The 17,579-nt window shown below is 44.4% G+C and overlaps 1 protein-coding gene across 5 annotated transcripts in view; it reads left to right on the plus strand.

Annotated features, from left to right (window-relative positions):
- Window positions 1-17,579, plus strand: part of PPIP5K1 (diphosphoinositol pentakisphosphate kinase 1) — a 102,502-nt gene that overhangs the window by 46,091 nt on the left and 38,832 nt on the right. For all 5 annotated transcript variants that reach the window (XM_075575510.1, XM_075575513.1, XM_075575512.1 and 2 more), the window contains 3 exons: window positions 940-1,030; window positions 6,571-6,699; window positions 12,112-12,174. In XM_075575510.1, the coding sequence (XP_075431625.1) occupies window positions 940-1,030; window positions 6,571-6,699; window positions 12,112-12,174 (283 nt within the window). The remainder of the gene's footprint in view (window positions 1-939; window positions 1,031-6,570; window positions 6,700-12,111; window positions 12,175-17,579) is intronic.

A 17,579-nucleotide genomic window follows, 5' to 3' on the forward strand; every position in this document is an offset into this window, starting at 1 on the left:
CCACAGTATTTAAGTAAACTTTGATGCCAAACTCTTGACCATATACTATTCCACTCACCAGACATTAAACATACCAAGTTTCTAAAATCACATAAAACATATCTACACCTGCCTGTCTTCAGACTGAGTTAACTTCTTATCTTTGTAGAGGCATCTTATCATTTTCCAATATTTCTAACTTCATACTCAATTACTTATTTTAACTTGTTACATGCTGAACAAATGTGTATATAGACAATATAGCATAATTAATATTTAGGCTTGAAATCATCGTCATAAGGCGTATAACCATTGGATCCTAGCCATCCCATGGCCAGCATACAGCACTGGCTCACAGCCGTATCATTCAGCGCTGCCCATTTTTCCCTCTGCTCTGAACGTATTCCCAGGCCAGCCTTTTCTTGTATCTTTTTTTTTGGTACATTACAGACGTAGCCGACCTTATTGCAACCCGCGGGTGAAATAGCGCGACAGCCCCGCCCTCTCTCCGCACACGGCTGATTCAAAACAATGTCGGCTTCTCCCGCTGGTGTGTTGTGTATGTCCCGCTGCAGAGCGCCACTGGTTACAATAACATTGACGAAAGATGCCTATAGTCTTGTTGCAGGGCAGTTCTGCGCTCTTTGTAGAGTCAGTTATCTGACCATGTATATACTCTGAGCTGGGTAACACATCTCTTACTGTACATGTTCTTATCTCTACATGCCTCGGTACAGATTTCTGGATCACCCGTTGGCTCGTTGAGAAGTTCTGTCTGCTTTTGTTGAGCGATTGAGTGCATATTCCTGTCTGAGCTTCAGGGTTCTGCCAGAAAGGGCGTCTCTCTGCAGCACGTGTGGCACTGACCGTGTGTATGAGATGACGCTGTGCTGTTCCACGCTCAGCACCTGCTATTATTGACATGGTTAGATAAGTGAACTTATTTGTTTCCCCCTCCAGGTTCTTTCTGAAACCTCTTCTAAATCAGGAGGGTACCGCCTCTTCACCTCCTACGCCAGGCAACCCTCCGACATGAAGCAAAGCGGTTTAGGTATGTTATAGTTCACCTGTCTCCTGTTTATTATCCCACATGTTCACATACATTACATATATATTTACACGATGGCCTATGAGGACGCGATCATTATACATTCAGGGGTGTGATGTTCTTTTGATAATTAGATATACTCTCAAATATACAATATATAGAATAGTAGAATTTGACCGCAGACAAGAGCCAGGTTGCCTAAGTAATCAGCCCTTTCTCTTATCTCTTATCCCTATTTGATGCTTGACTTTCATTAATATTTAGGAGAGCCTTACATCTATCCCAACGTATATATAATCTTTTTCTGTGATTTTAAGGCCATTATTTATCATTTTCAAAGTAAAATACCCCAGTGGTTAATGTACAATGGCATTCCAATGTTTGATTATGAATATAGCAGACGGGAAACTAAATTGATTGATTTGTATATTTATTGATGATAGTATTTTTAATGTGATAGGAGACTAATGGTTTTTATAGGATACATTTTGCACTGAAAGTACATCTCTTGCACCCTCTCTGTGGTGTAAGCACCTTTAAATATGAAGATGCTGTTTCGGAAATGAATATATACCCATACCAGCTCAATGTTACATGCAAGTAGTTTCATTTACGTTTTCGGGTAACCTTGATACGCATGTATCCTACGACATTACCACCCAAGAAAAGAACGTGTTTCTCCTTAGTACGCACTTGTGGATTGTGAGGGAAAAAAAACAGAAATACGAAAACGTCTTTTATAAAAACTCTGATTAGGAAAGTGATTTTGTAATTAATCAGCATTTTGCTTCTTTGTTTGTTTTTCAATCCGATCCTTGTAAATAAATGCACAAGTGCAAGTAAATTCATCTTTTCACGGTACGAGTAGAACTACTTCTCATTAAATGTGCAAGGAACTTCAATAAAAATAAAGTAATATGCATCATTTCTAATACTCTTTTAAGATGGTTATATCCAGGTATTACTTTTCTACGTCATGAACATCACAAGAAACTGAGAGACTGCAGCACTGAGATCAAAAAAGGCTATTACAGGTGTCGGTAAATACCCAAGTTAAACTAATCTCATGCTAGCTACGGAGAACTCGCACTCAAAGAGGCAATCCAAGGGGCGATTTCATTATTTTTTTACACAAGATTGAATCAGGGTGTCACGTGAGAAGAACCCTATTCATTTCAGCCCTGGGGACCCCCTGCTTCCGGAGATGCTTGCCTCCATAGGGGGTGCCGGTAGACGCTTTGCACGGCTAGCAAGGTTCATGTAATGTCACAGTTTTAAGGCTCCTGGACTCTGCGGGCCAATGGGAAGCTGTGACGTCATCAGTCTCGGCTTCTTATTGGCCCGCAGGACGCGGGAGCTTTAAATTTAGCCGAGACACCGGCAGCCCCTTTGGTGTTCTGTATCTCAGGAAGCAGGGGGTCCCCGCAGCTGAAAGTAATGGAGATCAGCTCTGGAGACCCCCTGCTTCAATCCTGGGTTAAAAAAACAGTAATAAACAACTTCACACTCTGATTTTCTTTGTGCTGTAAGCGAAATGTTATCGGTGCCCGTTCCCACCCCTAGTACCCTTTTTCTTTCTGTACCCACCGAATCACCCACCCCATTCCCCTTTTTCTTTCTGAATGATATATATATATATATACACAAATAAAAAATGTGGTTTTAAAAAGAAAAAACAGCCATTTATAAAAAAACAAAAGGCATGAATTGCCCCTTTAACAGATGTCATTATCCACATTTCATGCTGCAATTGTGTCAGAGAAACAGAATATATGTAAAAAATAATAATAACATAATAAATATTGAAGCCCTAGGATTCGGATGGACCCACAGACTGTTGCTGCTTTCTGTCTTGTGACTAACACACCTGCAGTTGCATTTTTTTTTGTTTTTCTCAACTACAGTACAGTATTATGTCTGTTGGGGCATTTGTCACTACCTGTGTATTACACACTGTCAGAATTGTAAGCATTTTCATAACCTAGAAAGCTGCACAATTAACACTCGCCCCTGCACCACTCCCTTTGTTCACAGGATAAACCTGAGTTTTCCCTGTGGCTAATGTCCGTGATCGCTGTTCATCTCATTGCCTACAGCAGGGGCGGCCAACTCCAGTCCTCAAGGGCTGCCAAACAGGTCAGGTTTTCACGTTATCCCTGCTTCAGCACAGGTGGTGCAGTCTTCGACTGAGCCACTAATTGAGCCAAAGCTGAAGCAGGGATATCCTTTAAACCTGACCTGTTGGTGGCCCTTGTGGACTGCACTTGGCCACCCCTGGCCTACAACCCGATATTTGTATGTTGTGTTTATTTTTTCCCCACGTAGCTGTGATGTGTTTGTGTGCTGCGTACGCTGTAGGATTGACATCTCATGGTGCCATCTTTCTTTTGGGACTTCTGACTGTATCTACACTTTATCATAGCAACTCTAACATTTCCTCCCCATACACAATGTACCCATTCAGATCCGCCTCTCGTTTGTCCGGCAGTCTTTGCATTTTCACAAGCTGGTTTGGGGTGCCTTTCTTTCAGCCTGATCATGCCACCTGCACGTCTCTGTGGTCCTCAAATGTCAGGTGGCTTTTCAGCTCATTTGACGTGGAACCACATCAGCAAAGCCTAAATTCACTCCATTCCCAAACTGTTGGGACGTCATAGCTTTCCATGCATTTTATTTACATCTCCTTGTGCTGCTTTATCAGCCCAGCTCGTGTGTTTCATTGCTACAGTATTCATTGGTCAGTATTCATTGGTCAGTATTCATTGGTCAGTATCCTCCTTTGACTTCTGTTTGCATACGTTTTTCAAAACACTGCGTCGTTTTTCCCATCTTCATTTTGCTTTGGGTTCTCTTTCTCTCTTTCTATGTTTCTCTCTCTCTCTTCTCTCTCTCTCTCTCTCTCTCTCTCTCTCTCTCTCTCTCTCTCTCTCTCGCTCTCTCGCTCTCTCTCTCTCTCTCTCTCTCTCTCTCTCTCTCTCTCTCGCTCTCTTTTTCTCCTCTCTCTCTTTCTCTCCTTTCTCTGTCTCTCTCTTTGGGGCCTATGCTATAAGCGTTCATAAAGAAAAATCGCCGGGCCATTTAATTCGCCTGTTTTTTGAGCGGTGCTATCGCGGTATCAGAAAGCCTTGATTACCTGTGATAGCAAAATTCCCAAAATGGGCGAGTAGCCGGCGGCGTGATGGTCGCCTCTCTCAAAAGGCCAAATCCGGCGATTTCTTTCAGCTGCAGAGAGAGCTGCACGGAGAGAGCCGCCTCCCCCTGCGCATATCTCGCCAGCGATCAATTTTTTTTTAGATAAAATGTAATACTAGCGTACCTGAGCAGGGGGTCTCCGGAGCAAAACCGCGTTGATTTGAGGTCCGGGGACCCCCTGCTTCTCGAGATGCAGGACCCGTTATGGGGTGCCAGTATCTCCTATGCATTTTATTCCCATGGTCACGTGACATTTAAATGTATAGGAGATACCGGCCCCCCATAACGGGGCCTGTATCTGGGGAAGCAGGGGGTCCCCGGACCTCAAATCAATGCGGTTCTGCTCTGGAGACCCCCTACTCATCTACACTAATATTACATTTTATATTAAAACAGCTGCTATCCACAATAAACATTGAAAACACAACAACATTAATATCTACCCCCACGTGATTGATACCAGAGGCAGCGGGTTTCTGGGGCTCCTCAGGTGGTGCCCACGGGTGTCTGGGGGCCCTCGGGTGGTCACTGCGGGTGTCTGGGGGCCTTTAGGTGGTCCAGTGGGTGTCTGGGGGCTCTCGGGTCGTCCTGCAGGTGTCTGGGGGCCCTCGGGTGGTCCCTGCAGGTGTCTGGGGGCCCTCAGGTTTTCCGGCGGGTCCCCGCTGGCCTGCGGTACTAATCCTGTAGCAAAAAAAAAACTAAATGTGCAATACATTGAAATAAATACACCCTCCTCCCCCCCCCCCAACATGTACAGTAATGGGCAAAATAACTATTATCCAGATATGCCCATTATAAAATAAAACAGCCAGCATAAATAAAGTAAATAACACTTTCTACTTACCCCTGCAATCATGAAGGGCGTCCTCATCAGCATACTGCGGGTCCATGTCCTCCGTTGCCAGAAATAATACAAGAAAAAATACAATCCACCTGAGGGCCCCCAGACACCCGCGGGGACAACCCGAGTGCCCCCAGACACCCGCAGGAACACACGAGGGCCCCCAGACACCCGCCGGGACCACCTGAGGACATCTGCGACCTCTGGAATCAATCATGTGAGTTAGATAACCTAATCCCGGCTACTAGAATTGCACGAGTTTCAGAAAATGCCGATAAGTGGCTTATCGCCGGCGATCTTTTCTTTGACGGCTGAACAATTGGGCGAGTCATTCCTTTATCGCCCACTTATTGAGGCTTACAGAATCGCAGTAGGCATTTTGGCCGATAAGTGGCTTATGAACGCTTATAGCATAGGCCCCTTTGTCTCTCCTTGTCACTCTGTTTCTCTTTCTCCTCTCTCTCTCCTCTCTCTCCTCTCTTTCTCTCTCTTTCTCGCCGTACTTGCCATGGACCTTCACCTTTTGTATATTTTTATTGCTTTAAGAAACACGACGGCCGTCCTATTTCTGTTTCTTTTCATCATTATGGTCATGTTACTCTCACTGGCGACTTTATTCTTCCTGTTTTATATGTTGGCTTGGCACTACCACGAGTCTACTTAATGTCCCTGTTCTGAGATTTTGTTTTCACATAACAAATAAGTGCTATTTAGTCTTAAAGATGCAATCCAAACGGCGGCACTTAAAACAAAAAAAAGGGTTGTTTTTTTTTTGTTTTTTTTTAATATTTGCAGCCTTTGATTACCTTTATTGAAAACTAATTACTTAGATTTTTTTTAATAGATCAGATCTGTAGTATTAGATAATACGTATTACATTTAAAAAAAAAATTTTAACTCTGAATATCATTTTTACTGAGTTTTAATATACTGATCATCCTTTTTATTTTCTATAGCAGGATTTAGCCCACCTCCTCAGCTGTGCAAGATCTTTGCAACACTTTCCTATAATAATTTGTTGCCAAAATTCCCAACATTTTGAGCTGCAAACTGTAACGATAATGTTGCCCTAGTAATAAGAATACATGAATGGCAGCCATTTAGTGCACCCTGGGAAGCAGGATCTTTGCCGATCGATCACGGGAGAAAGAATCGATCGACAGCTTAGATAATTAGTTTTCAATGAAGGTAATCAGGCGGCATAAAAAATATATATATTTATTTTTTTTATAATAAGTGCTACTTTGATTGCCTCTTTAAATGCAAAACTCAACCTGATCTGTCTTGGTTTTACTGACCTTTCTTGGAAGGAAGTTGGAATTTCCTGCTTGTTGTTGACACAAGTAAACGTGTACTAAATTCTCCAGTAACAGAGTCGTTTTCCAGGATATTCAACCGAAGACCAACACTCCTCCAAAAGGAAAGTCCACCGTTAACCTTGGTGATGTGTCGTTAATGGCATGTTGTGGATCTGTGTGGTTACTAACACCCCATCCCCCCACCTTTCCAGGATCGCAGTGCACTGGGCTGTTCAGTACCACAGTCCTGGGAGGCTCCTCCAGCGCCCCAAACCTGCAGGACTACGCACGCAGCCATCGCAAAAAAATCAGCGCCGCTGCCAGCCTGACTTACAAAGACGGTACGTGTGTTCAAAGCCAGCGACATTCTGTGTCCCAGCCCAGTGGTGCACTCAACTGCTCCGTCTTTGGAAAGGAGGGGACCTCCCGCATGTAATGAAAACTAGGAGACGTGACCTCCAGCCAAAGGGCAATAACACATGGTTTGTAAGCGGTGTTGACACCGCTCTTGAAGTGGATCTCGGCCACTAATCCGATGAGGAATGGAGATCTAAAACGAGTGGGAGGAATGTTGAACTTGCTGCACAAATTCAACCAAAGATGCCCTAGACCAGGGTTGGCCAACTCCAGTCCTCAAGTGCCACCAGCTTGTCAGTTTTCCTGTGTCAAAGCATTGATATTCGTGAAACTGACCTGTTGGTGGCACTTGAGGAGTGGAGTTGGCTTCCCCAGTGCTACAGGCACGTGGATGGCAGCAAGGCGTTCAATTCGTTGTAATTTGAGCCATTGGTACTGTATGAACATCCTACTTTTAATGCTCCGTTCACAGTTACAACCAGAACTGAATTAAAACTCTATACGTGAGCCTTTTGGGTTAGGCTCGTGATATTACTGCTCTAGGTGAGCAGATGACCCTCTGTACAAATATTTGAAAATATTCTACTTTACAGCATTCAAGAAACACGTAATTCTTTTTTTAGACAAAGTTGGATGATTTCCTTGAGAAACCAGTAATGAGGCTGGAAAATGTTTGATCTCCGTTCATTGTATAATGTTATATACTTCTGTGTAGTAATAAGCAGTACACTGTCTTTGAGGGTGGAAATATGTATTTGGGGGCTCAAAGAGCCCATACCTCATACTCCTGAAATGACCTCTAGCCTTTCCAGTGGTCACTGGAACTTGTATGGGTCAAGGCTCTATTATGACAGATCGCCTACAAATATGGCAGAGCATGCAAGTGTCTTTGCCCTTCAGAAAGGTACCCGATTTAATTGAGGTAGAACCACACCTTCAAGACTTTTCCTTCCACTGACTTGGTTTCTAACAAGGGAGAGGTGGTCTCTGAAACGGCTGCTTTCGAGGTGACAGTTGATGTACTTGCTTTCTTCTCCTCTGTTTGAAAGCAGAGTGCCTTCATCCATTCTTGTGTCTCATTCGTTTAACACTGTTAAACTGTTCTCATTCCCAATGCATCTATTAAGCACATTGCTTCAAGCAAATGCTTCATCACTCTACTTCTACGCAACAGATTCATCCATCTATCTATCTCTATCATTTCTTTATGCATCGCTTACTTGGGCAGTGGGAAACCATGTTTGGTTGCACAATATTAAGTACAGGTGTGGTATGTATTCATATAATATGGAGCCACCATTCCATTCTCTTTCTTGGTATAATTCAAGAGGTTTTTGTCAGGTTATTTGACATGACCTGTCCAGGTCTGTTGTAGGGGTTCTTCTAGCACTACACATTATATTGGTTTAAAGTCGATTTTATAGACAGATGTATGGACATTTATTGACTCCAGTGTTGGAACTAGTTCTTGGCTCAAAATTGAGTCAACAACTTGGCCATACTTTGTGTTGGAATCTTCTCTAATCGTATCTATTATATGTTTCTCTATTTTTGATTGTTGATTTAAATTATTTTGTGACATTACCCAACTGTGAAGAGCTTCTAATCTTAGCTATTGTGTATTACTGCATTTTGGCAGCATTCCTAAATGAATAGCAAAGCATTGGTGGAGTAGGTTGGAAAAGTATTTACTAGATGCTTTTGTAATTTGTTATGGTTTTGTAATTTGTGGCATAGATCGACTAAACATCTGTGGATTTATTGTCCCTGCTTGTTAACGGATCTGCAATTGTGTCCGTTACAGAAGCTATGTAACATGTATGATGCCCTCAGGGTGTTACTAACTGCTATTAAACTTACTGTAATATGTGCAAAGTTGATGGCTATACAGTATACACCTACAAGATCATGAATCTTGGAAATATCAGGTGGTAATAGTGTTCTAGAAAAGTGTTTGACAAAGAACAGCGTCGGCGGTCATATAATTAAGTAATGTGAAACTTTAGAGTATGTATCACTGTGAGTTTTTACAATGCCTTTGAGACAGGTAGTAAGAAAGGAGGGAGAGGGAGTGGGGGGTATGTTACCTTTTTATTGGACCAATGAGTATATGTTACAAGCTTTCGTACTTCTATGGGTCCTTTATCGGGTACCCTGACCCTAAGAGGTTGGAAAGCTTGTAACATATCAACTACTTGTTGGTCCAATAAAAGGTATCATACCCCTTCCCCCTACTCCCTCTCCCTCCTTTGTTGCTACATGGAAGAAAGGACCAACACGGCGACCCACCCTTCTTTGAGACAGGTGACTCCCTGGACATCTGCTATTCCTCCATTTAGATGTAATCACATCAATTTTATTTTTTAAATCTGATTTGATAACTAGAGGCAGAACTAGGGCTGGGCCTGGGGGGGGGGGGGGAGGCAGCCTGATGGGGGGTGCAGAATTCCATTTATTGTAGCATTTTGGGGGAATATTCTCAAAACTCCCGAGATTGCTGTTCCGTACAATCTGACCTGGGAAGCCTTATTCACTTCAAATGGGAGCTTCCGGGTCAGATGGCGCAGAATTGCGCTCTCGGAGCATCTGCTCCTTGAATTTCAACCATCTGTTGGTACAACTTGCCCCGGGTGCAAAAATACAAAGTTCTGACTAGAGGGGTCTTCATGTTTTTTTGAGGGATGGGGTTGATCCTGCGTATTGCATGTTCAAAGCACCGTAACGTACAGTAGCCTGGGATTTTAAATAATTTTCCTCTTGAATGTGTGGAACTAAAGGCACCTTTACTCCAGAAATGTCGTGAGCCGCAGGAGCAAATTAGGATGTAGGGATTTTCCTTAACATTTCATAATTGACATTATTGGATAAAAAGAGCTACACAAATTGAACGATGTGGAAACTAGGAATTTCCAACTCCCATCTCATCAGTAGAAAGCAGTGGTGGCCAACTGCAGTCCTCATTGGCTACCAACAGGTCAGGTTTTAAGGATATCCCTGCTTCAGCACTGGTAGCTCAATCAGCGGCTCCATCTGTGACTGAGCCACTGATTGAGCCGCCGGTACTGATGCAGGGATGTCCTTAAAACCTGACCTGTTGGTGTCCCTTGAAGACTGGAGGTGCCCCCCCTGGTTTTAATGAATGAGAAAACCAGCCAATATCTCTCAAACACTCCCAAGTACAAAACCTTGGGCTCATTCAAGATGCATATAATGACTGTTTGCCTTGAGCAAAGGACACGTACATGTGAACGTTATTGAGTGGAGAAGGATGTAGTCAAGGTGAAGAAATGCAGATAGAAGCAAATAATGAAGATCACACCCATCTCCTCTGTTCATTTCACTCGCAATCAGTCCGGTCAGAAAGCTTGGGTCCTGTTCTGTTCCTTAATTCTTCTCTGCCGTTGTGGATCCTGTAGCCTTGGAGCAGTGAGGAGTTACTACGCCCAATGCCATCGGCATTAGCTCATCCCTTGGTCTTCCATCAACCTCGTAGTCCACAGCACTAATGGTCTTTTATGGACACCGAGACTATGTCATGATACCCGTAATTTGGTAACGGTTGTGGTAAAAGCAATAGCCGGGGCTGATCACCGCTTTTGCATTTTATACTTACAGATGTCTTGCCCTTTCCAAAGCCACTTTTATTTTTGCATGATTTCAGGGAGTGGGGGCGCATAATAAAGTAGGGGAGGAACATACAAAAATACATGGGAATTACTACATCCATGAGGATTGCCATCATACCAGTTCTTGCGATCACTTATCACCCCAAAATAATATGTAAGGGAGGGGGAGAAGGAGGGGAGAGGAGGTAGCACAGAATCTCACTTGGTAAAGAGAACCTGCCTATATCTTCTTTATTGTGTTAATGGTTACATTGTCCCTTTGAGGGAATAGGAGTATTACTGTACCCCTAACCGTGGGGCAAGATCAAGGGTCTGGGGAAAAACACAAGCCTCTATCGCAGTGTCTCCGGGCCACTGAAGTTGGGTGTTTCTTTTTCTTTAAATCTGATGCTTCGTGCAGGAGATCTAAGCATTTGAGAATATTATGGGTCCAGGGAGGTTAAAATGAAACGCCCCCAGAGCCCAATGCCCTCTAAAGGTTACCGTGGTAACCTCAGAAGCAAGAGAATGAGAGAATCAGGAGGGGGGGTTTAACTATAGATAAACATTGATTTAAAAAAAGACGAGCCGGACATTCTTAAGGGGGAAGATAATAAAATTCTATGAGTCACTTTTATATATAGTCTTCTGGGGGAATTGCTGCTGTAACATCCTACATCAGGAGTCTCCAACTCCCGTTCCCGCAAGGGCCACCAACCGATCAGGTTTTCAGGATATCCCAGCTTCAGCACAGGTGGCTTAACCAGTGCCAGCTTCAGCACAGGTGGCTCAATCAGTGGCTCAGTCTTTGACTGGGTATTGCATGCCAAATCCTGCGTATTGCACGTTCAAAGCGCCGTAACGTACAGTAGCCTGGGATTTTAAATCATTTTCTTCTTGAATGTGTGGAACGAAAGGCACCTTTACTCCAGAAATGTCGTGTTCAGCTGGCATGAGCCGCAGGAGCAAATGAGGATGTAGGGATTTTCCTTAACATTTTCATAATTGACATTATTGGATACAAAGAGCTACAGGTGCAGCGGCCATTATTTGAACAAATCACGGCGCTGTTTTTGTGTGCGCTGCTGTACTCCACGCGGCAGGAACGCGGCCAATCACCCCAGGCGCACGTGTTTATCGCGGTTGCTTTGTTTGAATTTTATGGATTGTGTGCAATTATATGCAGTGAAATGAATGAATTGTAATGTGTGCAGCACTGTGCTACTGTGTCAATTTCAGGTGTTTAAAACCCAGAACACTAAAATGCCATTTTGTGCGCTCGCCTGCACTCGCGTCTTAACGCGGTACGGTTGGAAGAAATCCCGCGCCATGACATGGGTATTCCGAGGTATACACCGCGTGCTTTGTTAAAATAATGGCCGCTGCTTCTGTACACAAATCGAATGATGTGGAAACTCCGTCTTTGACAGAGCCACTGATTGAGCCACCTGTGCTGAAGCAGGGATATCTTGAAAACCTGACCAGGTTGGTGGCCCTCGAGGTCTGCCGTTGCCCACCCCCCTGTCCGACATCGATACAAAACGGAGACGAAGGCACCCAAATCGAGCTGAAGCACGGCCAGGAGAGCTGACCTATTTCGAGTATTTTTTTTCTACTCCTGGGACATGTAGGGCGTTGCGTGACACCGCCAGGAAGAACCGGGGCTGTAACACCCGCAGTGCTTGCTGCGTTCCGTGGCAGGCCTCCTGTCTGTGTCTGTGTGTGTGTCTGCTTCCCTTGCCACGAGCAGGGTGTTAATGACGATGCTTCTTTTTTTTTTTATTTCCTCAGAGCTGTTGTCTATGCCGGCTGTAAAGCGATTTTCTGTGTCGTTTGCAAGGCATCCGACTAATGGTACGTTCGCTTCCTTCATTTGAAGTGGTTGCCTCACACTATTAACCCCATGTTTCCCGCTGAGTTTTGTTGTTTTTGCCATTCCTGCAGCTCTTGTTCATATTGATATTGTGTTGTGGTCCTTCTCTCTCCCATCGTTTTCCCTCCTTCAAGTTATTGTTATTTTTTTTACATATAGATGTCTCGTTTCCCCCAAACCTTCCCAGCCTCTCATCTTCCAACTTTCTGCATTTGCTAGAATATCCAGGAGTCTTTTTTTGTACTTGTTTCTGGGGTAGACTAGCCTAGAACAGGGGTGCGCAGATTTTGACCCTGCGTGCCCCTGCCTTCTCACCTCCCGACTCGTGCCCCCTCCTCCTGCAAGGCTCCGGCATCAAATGACGTTGCTGGGTCATGTGACGCTGCGGCGTCATTTGGCGCCGGTTACCATGGCGACGCGTCACCGAAGATCGGGTGGGAGAAGCTGCTGAGGCCTCGCGTGGTCCCCCCGGCACTTAGGGGGAGGAGCGCGAGACCTCTGTAGCCACCGCGCCCCCCCCCCTCTTTGTGCACCACTGGCCTAGAACAGGGGTGGCCAACTCTAGTCCTCAAGGGCCACTGACAGGTCAAGTTGGACGGATATCCCTGCTTCAGCACAAGTGGCTCCATCAGTGGCTCAGTCATTATGACCGCCACTGATTGAGCCACCTGTGCGGAAGCAGGGATATCCCTAATTCCTGGGCTGTTGGTAGCCCTTGAGGACTGGAGTTGGCCGCCCATGGGCTAGAACATGGAAAGTATTATATTAAACCTGTGTAATATGGGAGGCATACGCTTATAGGGCTCCAAGTTAAGTTGGATAAGAAGTCAAGAGTGACTCACTGTGAGTTTTCATTTGCATATCATTACCCAGAATCCCTGTCTGCAGTGGAAGCATTGTATGCTAAGAGATAATGGGGAAAGGCAGGGTTGCAGACCTGTCTGAGCCATGTGAATGTGCTCACAAGTGGGATTTCTATTTGCTATAGTAAACCTACAACCATACTCTTAAAACCCACACATAATGAGCATGCTTTAGATGAATAATGACAAATTTAATGTCACTTGGCCCTTTCTGATTTATCAGCCATCCCAGCACTAAAGGATTTAAGAGTTACAGTATCAAGTGGCCAAGTAAAGAAAGAACATTCATTAATTTAATTGTATTGTATGTCTTTATTTATATAGCGCCAAAAGTGTACTCAGCGCTTCACAAAGAATACAGTACAGGGAATTATAATAATACAGTAAGCGCAGCAAAGTCAGACAATAGGAAAGGAAATCCCTGCCCCGAAGAGCTTACAATCTAAGAGGTATGATGGGAAACTTACAGAGACAGCAGGTGAGGGAATAAGTGCTGTAGATGGCAGTGCTTGGTCACAATGGGTGGTAGGAGTGACTGTAGGTGTGGGACGATAGCCATGAGTGCAGGCTATTGGGATGTTTGATTTGTGGGGCTAGTTTTAAGGTTAGTCAGTATTAAATCAGAAAGTTAACACCATTTGCATGAGAGGAGATGGCAGGTAGGCGTGGGTGTGTATGTCAGGATTAGGAGAGATCCACAGCAGCAGGGAGTAGTAGATAGAGGGTGTGAATAGAAGATTTGTGGGTCATCTTTATTGAGGGGTAAAGAAGTTGTTGGTAAAAAGGTGTATAAATAATGGTGCAGTGTATGAGCACATGCATAGGTGGAGGGGAGGGGAGATGAAGAAATGTGGATAGGAGGGGAGTGGGGAAGTTGGAGAGAACAGAAATGTTTACAAAGGAGTGAGGAGACATTAAACAGAAAAAGCAATAGGATGGGCATAGTGAGATGCAGGCGGAGAGACTAAACCAGGTACTGGAGGATAGGAAGAGTAGAAATTATCAGAGCATTTACAAAGTCAAGTTCTCACAGTTACAAGGTGGTAGTTGTTTTTGAAGTGCAGAGTCCAGATCTTCTAGTAGTATTCAACTCCAATTATAACCCCAGTATTAACTCCACAGACACTTTATATGACACTTTGGGGAGACACAGCCAAGAAAGACTCACTTAAATACTGTTAAACACATTCATTTGGCTAACATTTACGGGAGGGGTCTGCCTATTCAGCTCATACCAGGTAGATGTTAATTAAAGATCAATAGCAAATGTAATGAACTGAATGTAGCAAGAGGAAAGTCAGCTGGTCCCTTACATTGAGTATTTAAGCCATAAATACCAACCAGTGATTCTTCGGCAACCTGAGCATGGAAGGTATTCATAAATAGCTTGATAAGTAAGCTTGGGAGGAATTAATTTTGATACAGAATTTAATGCAACGTAAATCATTTTCCATATGAAGACAGGAACACAGCAGGAATAATAGAAGCAAGACTGCATAGTCCGACCATTTAAATAAAGCGGGGGTGGCCATCTCCTGTCCTCAAGGCCACCAACTGGTTAGGTTTTAAGGATATCCCTGCTTCAGCACAGGTGGCTCAACTGAGCCACCTGTGCTGAAGCAGAGATATACTTAAAACTGGCCTGTGGGTGGCCCTTGAGGACTGGAGTTGGCCACCCCTGCAGTAAAGAAATCAAGTACCTTGAGATGTTGAGGTTACAGACCTGAAAATATAATTTTTCATGTCTTTTATGGTGTAATATAATCTTCCCTTCCAATTCTTTCTTTCTCTCCTGATTAAATATTTAAAAAACAAATATGTTATTTATTCCCACCCACTAAGAATCTTTGTTTCTTCTTTGTCTTGTGTCTTTCTAATTTCTATTTGATCCCTTTATCCTTCCTCTGTTCCACACAGTGTTTGTATCTATTTTGAATAGATATCTTTTGTTTTCCTCGTCTTCTATCCTGTCTCTGTTCTCTTTCACTCAGGTTTCCCTTTCTCTTCCTGTTGATTCTGATAACCGGTGGCTTTGGCTGACACGAATCCTAGTACCTGCTCGGCGTAGTAGATTCAGGTCAAGTCTTGATGTCACTTGGGATTCCAATTGGGTACTCTGCTTCTTGAAGCCACAGTAGAGTAGCGTCAGGACTTTGTAACCATTACCGGGTTATGTGCCCTGGCTTTCATGCCATCGTTTTAAGTAGGGACTTGAAGTAAGGAAACATTTGTAGTAGGCCTTCAAATAAACCCCTTCGTGATCCAGACTCCTGTAGCATTCTTGTCATCGGTTTCAGAAATTCACATTATCTTCATTCAACCCATATACATATTGACCCATCCATCATTTTCTTGTAGACTTTCTTTGAAATTAACCACCTTACACAGTGCCGGAATAGTGAGCGTGTGTATACTCTACGTGTGCTTGTGCTGTGCAAAAGTGTGCTGTTGTGTGTACATATTTGCGTCCATGTTTGCTGGTGCATGTACCACTGTATCCTGACTAACCTGTTCTTAACACAATGACTAATACTATGGAGTTCAATCCCCAAGCTTTTTAACCTTAACAATTGTAAACATTGGTGACACTTTGTCAGGGGAAGGGTTGAGAAACCTTTTTTCTATATTGGTAATGGTCAAATATGTTGCAACACTGGGGGGGGGGGGGTTTGCAGTTGGCTCGTCTGTTCCTAACAGGTACAACTGCTCACCGCCGGGATGGTTATTCCTAGAGATGAGCGAATGTGTTGAAATGTGATTCGCATAATTAATTTATTTTTGTTTAAAAAAAAAAAAATCTACAATTCTGGAATATTTGTTTGGAATATTCTCTCATATTAAAACGTTCTTTCAGTTTTTAGCAAAGGTTCAAATATTCTACCATTTGCCAGTTTTTTTTTTGTTTTTTTTTAAGCCAATTTTCCAATAGTCTCCCATTTAGAATGTTAAAATATTGTAATAAAAAAGAAACAATTAGTGGTGACTTCCCCCCCCCCCCCCCCCCCAAATGCCAACAAATTCTCAAATTTTTGAAAATGCCAAAAAAAAAAAACCCATATTTAAGGCGGATAAAAATTTGGGTAATTTTGCCGGTCTCTAGTTATTTTCGACTGATTTGCAGCAAAATGGTTTTGGGAATTGTTAGAAGCTGATCCACAGCTAGAAATCCACATACGGGTCACTGATAATTGAAGGAAGGGTCATTCCCACTGGGTTGTAAATTAGGTAACGGTGACGCTGTACCCATTGCTAATATGGTATCGGTGTGTGTGTGTGTGTGTGTGTGTGTGTGTGTGTGTGTGTGTGTGTGTGTGTGTGTGTGTGTGTGTGTGTGTGTGTGTGTGTGTGTGTGTGTGTGTGTGTGTGTGTGTACATCTTTATTTGTATAGCGCCACAGTGTACTAAGCGCTTTATAAAAAAGACACAGCACGGGATTATAATACAGGTGCAGCAAACAAAATCAGACTATAGGAAAGGAAATCCCTGCCCCGGAGAGCTTACGATCTAAATGCAATATTTAGATTGGAATGTTGTTGCCCAGACTCCCCAGCTGCAGTGGCAGCAATGTATGCTAAGGCAGGGGTACTCAATTCCAGGCCTCAAACCCGCCTCCCCCCAACGGGTCAGGTTTTCAGGATATCTCTGCTTCAGCATAGGTGGCTCAATCAGTGGCTCAGTCGAAGACAGCCGGGACAGGCGAAGACTGAGCCACCTGTGCTGAAGCTGGGATATCCTGAAAACCTGACCTGTTGGGGGGAGGAGGGAGGTCCTTAGGACTGGAGATGAGATCCTCTGTACTAAGGGTTAATGATGAAAAGCAGGGTTGCAGACCTCTTTGAGACATGAATGTGCTCGCACCTGATAGATTAAGAGTATACTGTACATGCTTAGGCTAAGGCCCCGCTCCCAGAGTCAGCGCACCTGCGCTGCTGACAGGCGGTGCGCTGAGATACACAGACCGCGATCTGCGGTCTGTAGGGAGCGGGAGCCGGAGCGGGAGGTGGGCGAGAGGTGGGAGGTTTGATCGGGAGGTGGGAGGTTTGATCGGGAGGTGGGCGGGAGGTGGGCGGTTTGACAGGGAGGGGGGGGCGTGGCTTGAGCGGAGGGACCCGCTACTCTCCCTCCACGGACTCGGGCTGGAGCTGGAAGGTAAGTTTAAACACACACACGCAGGCACTCATTCATACACGCGCACACACACACAGGCAGGCACTCACGCACTCATACACACACACGCGCGCACACACAGACAGGCACTCACGCACTCATACACACACACACACACACACACAGACAGAGGCAGGCACTCGGGCACACACACACACACACACACACAGACAGAGGCAGGCACTCGGGCACACACACACACAGACAGGCACGCACTCAGACACACACACAGAGAAAGGCACTCACCTGCTTTCACTCCACACTCCTCCCCGCTCCCCGAAGCCTCTCCTCCTCCCGAAGCCTCCCCTCCCCATTGGCTCACAGCCACACACGTCACGCGTCAAAGCTAGAAAACA

Source organism: Ascaphus truei, chromosome 18 (genome assembly GCF_040206685.1).
Source record: "Ascaphus truei isolate aAscTru1 chromosome 18, aAscTru1.hap1, whole genome shotgun sequence".
NCBI lineage: Eukaryota > Metazoa > Chordata > Amphibia > Anura > Ascaphidae > Ascaphus > Ascaphus truei.